Source organism: Megachile rotundata, chromosome 1 (genome assembly GCF_050947335.1).
Source record: "Megachile rotundata isolate GNS110a chromosome 1, iyMegRotu1, whole genome shotgun sequence".
Classification (NCBI taxonomy): domain Eukaryota; kingdom Metazoa; phylum Arthropoda; class Insecta; order Hymenoptera; family Megachilidae; genus Megachile; species Megachile rotundata.
Window position 1 is genome coordinate 8,054,790 of NC_134983.1, and position 7,385 is coordinate 8,062,174.

Consider the following 7,385-nt stretch of genomic DNA (forward strand, 5'->3'; position numbering starts at 1 on the left):
GAAAATTTGTTACCCAGGATCCGCGATTATCTCATGAAAACCTTGACCCCCTGCGCAGCCCTAAACCGGTATTTTATCAGTCTCGCTAAAATCGTAAAATATTTAGCAAAGCTTCGGATAACCGTTATGCTCCAATATTGACCAACTTTTGCAAAAGAAGATATCTGTAAGAATGGTTTTGGCAAATTTACGTTTCTCTAGTTTTTCTCCACACTATTAGATGGCAACATCTGTATCGTTTTGGAACAATCCGCGCAAGAATGTAGATTTGAAAATACATGTAAGAATTATGCTTCCAAAATGATTTCAGCTTCTGTATTCAATACTATATAATGGACTGCTGTTTTAAATTTTTTTACATGTAAATGGCTGCGGAACTTCCATTACAAATATGAACTCGAATGTAAAGGTCAATTCCTAATAATATTAACTAATACAGTAGGAAGGGACTTAATAATTAAATATAGAGATGCAGTTGACGTATTTTCTTAAATAAATTTGTATTTTATTCAAAATTAATATTTACCCATGTTCGCATTTATTTATACATAGTATGTATATAAAACAGCATTTAACAACATCAACAGTAACCTCAATTTCACATCATATGTACATTATAAAACAGTATTTATCTATTTTTATGCATCATATGTGGAAGCAGAGACATTTCCACCATGTCCAGTCCAATTCGTGTGTACAAATTTACCTTCTTCACCAAGTAATTCATAAGTGTGAGCCCCAAAATAATCTCGTTGAGCTTGAAGTAAATTTGCTGGGAGGCGAGCAGTTCTATAACCATCATAGAATGCTAAAGCAGTTGACAACGCAGGTGTTGGTATGCCTAGAGATACAGCTGTGGAAACTACTATTCTAGCACTGGCTTGGCATTCTTTCATGGCATTTGCAAAGAAGTCATCCAGTAACAGATTGGAAAGTTTTGGATTTTTGTCAAATGCTATTTTTATATTTCCCAGGAAAACACTGGATACGAAAATAAAAAATTACAGTCAAAAGTTACAAAAATTATTTCAGTAATCTCAGACCTTAATACTATTTCACTCTAACATACCTTCTTATAATGCATCCTCCTCTCCACATAAGTGCAATACCGCCGTAATTTAAATTCCAGTTATGAACTTTAGCAGCTTCCCTTAATAACATGAATCCTTGTGCATAAGAAATAATTTTTGATGCATAAAGAGCTTTTTTCAAATGCTCTAGGAACTGTTTCTTATCACCCTGATATACAGTATCAGGACCTTTTAATACAGAACTTGCTTGTATTCTTTCGCTTTGTAAAGCAGAAAGACACCTAGCAAAAACTGATTCTCCAATTAGTGTTACAGGTACTCCATAATCCAATGCAGCAATAGCTGTCCACTTTCCAGTTCCTTTTTGTCCAGCCGTATCTCTAATTCTCTCTAGTAGATAACCTTTTTGATCCTTGTATTTAAGAATATCACGAGTAATTTCAATTAAAAATGAATCCAATTCTCCTTTATTCCAATCATCAAAAGCTTTACTCATCTCTTCAGGATTGAGTTTCAAACCATTTCGCATGATATGATATGCTTCACATATCAGTTGCATATCACCATATTCAATACCATTGTGTACCATTTTTACAAAGTGTCCTGCACCTGTTTCTCCAACCCAATCACAACAAGGCTCTCCATTGACTTTCGCAGCTATTGACTAAAAAATTTATATTTTATTGCTAAAATGTTTAACAAATTCGTATCAATAAATTATTTAATAAATATTTATGTGTAAATCTTCATACCTGAAAGATTGGTTTAATATATGGCCAAGCTTTTGGATTTCCACCTGGCATTAAAGATGGTCCATATCTAGCACCATCTTCACCTCCACTAACTCCACTACCGACAAATAATATTCCTTTCTTATCTAACTCTTTGGTTCTTCTTTCGGTATCCTGATATTCAGAATTACCACCATCAATTATAATATCTCCCGGAGATAACAGAGGTACCAATTGTTCAATAAATGCATCGACAGCAGCACCAGCTTTTAAAATAAATAATTATTAATATCATTTTCTTCCATTGTATAACCAATAAAAATTAATATAAAATATATCTTATATAGCCTTACTTATTACAGATCAATGATTTATAATATACAAACTTTGAAATGATAAAAAGTCAAAGCAACTGTATTCTATTAAAGGTCATGACTTTGTGTTGTGAAATTTATTGTTTGTAATAGCATCTTACCTTTTACCAAGAGCATCACACGTCTTGGTGATTTTAGTTTTTCTACCATCTCTTTCAATGAATATGCACCAATAATTTTTGTGCCTTTTGCTTCATTTTCTAGGAAAGATTTAACTTTTTCTGTTGTACGATTGTAAGCACAAACAACAAATCCATGATCATTCATATTTAAAATTAAATTCTGCCCCATTACGGCTAAGCCAATGAGAGCAATATCTGCAACGCTACAAAATAAGACAAAATTAAATGAAAATTATATACCAATTACATATTTAATATACATATCACTATATTGTATGCTATTACATAAATATTAAATATTACATAATATTTTTTGTATTGATTTTAACACAATAATATATTTATATGAATTATTTTATAAGATCACTTTATTTGCCGTTTTCATTAAAATATAAATATATTTATTTAAATCAATTTACACAAAATGGTTTCATAAAATGAACTAAAAAAAATCTATAATATTTACATTATTTGTAAAAATTTTAATTTTAAATTTTAAATTTCTTTAAAGTAAGAAAGAAATTACTTACGGTTTGCTCATTTTGATAAATAGTTAATACGTGCAAAAGTATAATATAATTCGTCCTCTTCAAATATCAAAGAGCAACAAGTGGTCGGACGTGTATACCGCAAAGATTAAGAATGAACATTCATTCTCGAGCAGTCTTCGACATCAGCCGACGTTTCGTAAGCCAATCGCAGTGCTCTCCAAGGTCAGCATGGAGTCAACACTATGTGAATGCTACTATACAAGTTTCATAACTTTTATCATTAAAGTGACCATTTGTACCGATTCTGTTCTTTTTCAGCATCTATACTGATTACAAAATTAAATTACTTGTACTAATTTTTAAAATGATGTATTAAAAGCATTGATTTGTAGAAGATTGTTATATTTCAAGCAAAAGAAAAATTTACATTTAATGCTTTCATGTTTGAATCAAATTTAAATTAATCATTAAGCAAAATAAACACGTGTTCGGGCTTAGAGTATCAAGGGAGTAAGCTACTACGAAAATTTTTCATCGCCGGATTGACGATGGGTTATATTTTCCTATATAAGAGCATTATTTAATTTTCCTGTATAAGAGCATTACAATACTTCAAAATTCCAAAGTTTCGAAATTACAAAATCCTACTTTTCGATATTTCACAGTCCAAAAGTGCCAAAATTCAAAAATTTCAAAGTTTAAAATCCCAAAATTCTATAATACTGAAATTGTAAAGTCCCGAAGTTCTAAAATGCCAAAGTGCAAAGTCACATTTCGGACAACGAAATATTATCGTATTATATGAGTTAGAATTTTTATAGGGTGTTCCAGTATTGGTGCACCAGAGAGTGAAGTAATTCAATGTAAAAAATAAACCGAGAATATTACAAAATTTGTTTATATGCGAATCTATTTTGCACACAGAATTTTCTTCTTGTTTGTATCATTAATACTGGAACACGTAGTATATCTTTTTCTTTTCTTTTGATTAGAAGGAAAAAAGTATGCAATGATTCAGCGAAATCGAGTACATAGTTTTAATCTCGTGGGATACCTGTCTATGAGCTGATGATTTTTAAAGTACGCTATTACTTTACGCGGGTTTAGACCAGAAACATCTTACTTCCAATCAGAACACGCATATACAAGACTGACAGCGCTTTCGGTTATCGCCAGAAAATGATTGGGCCGATCAGATGTATGGATATTTTAATTGGAAACGCAACATGTCGCGATTTGCTTGATTAGATTAGGAAAAGTCTTCGTATGTTTCTTTCGTTTTAATGGTATAATTAGTGAATTTTAAGCAGTTCGTAACAGTTCTTAAGTACATATTTTATCTCGTAGTGTGTCAGCAATGACGCAAATTTATCTGAAACACACTGGATACGTATTTGATAGAAAAGTGAACATAACCCAACGACAATGAGATGCCCTATTTCTGTAACAAAATACATCTTTTTTATTGAGAATAAGACTGTACAAAATTACGATTAAACAGATATTAGTATTTGAGTTGTTTAGTATTTCGAACAATATGGGACTTCTCTTTGCAAAATTGTGGAGTTTGTTTGGCAATGAAGGTAAATTCCTTATGTCTGCTAACAGTATTGTGTCAATTAGTTTGCTATGTATTTTTCCTCGTCACGATATATGAGTAATGTGATTGTAATGTATTTGTATTCGATGACACACTGAAATCAGGAATGAAGAGTAACGTTTATTTACTTTTGCCTTTATCAAATATTTAGAAAGATAGTTCGCAAATTTTACAGATACATTTGTAAAATTTAACATATCGCTTATCGGGAAATTTACAAGTCTAATTAGATTAAATTAATTCTGCATTAATTTCATAATTGTATTCTAGTATTTCCATGTGATAATAAAAGTCAACAAAATAGTTTGTTTATAATTTAAAAGTTTAAATAATGATACAATAATAATGATAGTAGTGTATAAAATTGTATGCATATAATTCGTATTTTTATACATAATTTAAAGAACAAAATTATATCTTATACTTTTTATTATTAATTGTATAATTTACATGTATTATAAGTACTTTCTCAAGTTCATATCATTCTTTTCATACTAACATATGTTAACATATGTTTAATAGTCCTTGTCTATAATAAAATAGTACAAAACAATCACTAAACAGATTTATATGTTTTTATTTTTCAGAACATAAAATAGTTATGGTAGGTTTAGATAATGCTGGTAAAACAACAATATTATACCAGTTCCTAATGAATGAAGTTGTTCATACATCACCAACCATTGGATCTAATGTTGAAGAAGTAGTTTGGAAGAATATTCACTTTATAATGTGGGATTTAGGTGGACAGCAAAGTCTAAGAGCTGCATGGTCCACATATTATACTAACACCGAGTTTATAATTATGGTTATAGATAGTACAGATAGAGAAAGACTTGGTGTAATAAGAGAAGAATTATATTCGATGCTGAATCATGAAGAATTAAGCAAAGCTAATGTGTTAGTTTATGCTAATAAGCAAGATTTAAAAGGCAGCATGACAGCTGCTGAAATTTCTAGGCAACTAGATTTGACATCAATCAAAAAGCATCAGTGGCATATACAAAGCTGTTGTGCGCTTACAGGAGAAGGGTGAGAGTTTATTTGTACAGACTTATGTAACATTGCCAGTTCATAGTATAAAATGATTTGTTGCAATGTTTCAGGCTTTATCAAGGACTTGAGTGGATTGTTGGACGTTTAAAAAAGACATGACGTACATTATGAGTATTCATTTTGAATGTAATAAGATATTTAAAATGTAAAGTATATGTTTAATGTGAGTTACTGTGCCACTCTAACAATTGTACAAATGAGACAAGAATGAATGATCATTTTTCAACTGGTACACTAGCTTCACACATAACATAAAGTATAACTGCATATATTAATTACAGTTATTACTTCAAATACTGAGTGTATTATGTGGTGGACGGGTAAATTTTATCTTAATCTATTAATGTAATATAAATTATGGTGGCAAATGATTACAACTAATTTAAAAACGAAATAATATTTTAATTAATTATTTTTTACTTATGGTATATTTAAAGAATCATGTTATAAAGGTATACAAAAATTAGAATATCAAAAGTCTTTTACAGAGAATGTTGTTATTTTAAGAGAAATATGTATAATGAACATCTTTTATCTATATTTTAGAAATATGTTTTATAAATATTTTTTAACGGGACTGCCAAATTGAATGTATTATCTATACTTATATTTTTAATTATTCGTGATTATAAGTACTGTGAGTACAATTCAATAGTTATTAAATTTTATTTTGACTCAGAAAAAATTTTAACTCAAATATTGCATGCATACTTAAAAAAAATATAAACGTAATCGGAATCCCGTCCACCTATGTTTATATAGAAAACAAAAAGAATGAATTATTTATTTATTCTGTTCAGTCAATGTGCGGATAAAAATTGTTTGGCCTGTGCGATTTTCAAAGCTATACCTATGTACATAGTTTTTTATACTCCGCATTAATAGTAAATAATTGTAAAAAGTGAACTCCGATTTAGCACCAATTAAACTACATATTTTTCAAGTTTCTGTGTGAAAATATAAATAATTGATAATACTCTTAATACTGCAAATATCTTATAAGACTTAGTGGCAGAGTAAATCAACTGGTTTAATTAGATATCTAAAGGCAGAATACTAACTGCTCTGTGATATATAAATTAAACATTGAGAAAGTTCTTTGTTGAGAACACTAAAATTTTGTGTAAGCATTATGAAAAACATCTTTTACATATAGAACCTACTTTGACCTAAACACATTAACTATTTTATCACAGATACTATGAATTTTTTAAAATATCTTTAATGTATATCCAACTGATTGGTCGCTGCCTCCATTCATTTTATTTACTTTATGATTATAATTAACAATCGTGTAGCTAAAAACAATATTATACTATTTAATAATTATTAAAACTTAAAACTATTAATAACGTATGAAGATAATTATAGAAATTGTTAAAACCATTGTACGAAAGATAAATGCCGTCTACTGTCAGAGTGAGATCATACATTTAAAATTTCATAAAAATAAACAGTAGTTTTCTCATATTGAGAAACAAAGAAGATTGTATTAACTATGATACATTGCTGGAGATATGTAATATCATTATATACACCCTCGTTAACAAGGTTTCCGTTAAATAATCATTGTCAAATACAAAATAGAAGTTAAAGGTTGTTTAATTCTATTATATTAAAAGTACACGATATCAAATATATACTTGTGCACATTTAAGCGTTATATACGGCTTTAATTAAATTAGAGTATTAAGAAAGACTTTTGTTTTTTAATTGGTTGTTAATAGTTTGATTACTTTTCAATAGTTAATTCATAATTATTACGTACAAGAATATGTACGAAAGGTTCAAAATTAACGTGAAATCAATTGAACTAAACTTTGATTTGTAATAAGCAGACAAAAAAATTGTATGTTGAAATTTGTTGAAAACAAACTGTCCCACGTTTTTTATTTTTATTTCCGAACACACTAAATGAATTGCACATAGGAAATTATGTATATATTAAAGTTATCTTTTACATTACAATAAATATACTTT

General features: G+C 29.0%; 2 protein-coding genes across 3 annotated transcripts; one reads left to right on the forward strand and one right to left on the reverse strand.

The window, feature by feature from the left end:
* Window positions 1-481: 481 nt before the first annotated feature.
* Window positions 482-2,962, reverse strand: Pgd (phosphogluconate dehydrogenase). The gene is made up of 5 exons (XM_012279262.2): window positions 2,789-2,962; window positions 2,238-2,461; window positions 1,784-2,028; window positions 1,070-1,695; window positions 482-981 (listed from the first exon to the last, which is right to left on the reverse strand). The coding sequence occupies exons 1-5, from the start codon at window positions 2,797-2,799 to the stop codon at window positions 639-641; spliced, it is 1,449 nt and encodes a 482-aa protein (XP_012134652.2). The 5' UTR covers window positions 2,800-2,962; the 3' UTR covers window positions 482-638.
* An 851-nt stretch (window positions 2,963-3,813) lies between these two features.
* On the forward strand, window positions 3,814-7,068 carry Arl5 (ADP-ribosylation factor-like 5). 2 transcript variants are annotated; one of them, XM_003700730.3, is made up of 3 exons: window positions 3,814-4,332; window positions 4,937-5,381; window positions 5,456-7,068. In XM_003700730.3, the coding sequence occupies exons 1-3, from the start codon at window positions 4,287-4,289 to the stop codon at window positions 5,502-5,504; spliced, it is 540 nt and encodes a 179-aa protein (XP_003700778.1). In that variant the 5' UTR covers window positions 3,814-4,286; the 3' UTR covers window positions 5,505-7,068. The 2 variants fall into 2 exon arrangements, with proteins under 2 accessions (XP_003700778.1, XP_012134648.1); XM_012279258.2 differs by lacking the exon at window positions 3,814-4,332 and adding an exon at window positions 4,351-4,462.
* Window positions 7,069-7,385: the final 317 nt, after the last annotated feature.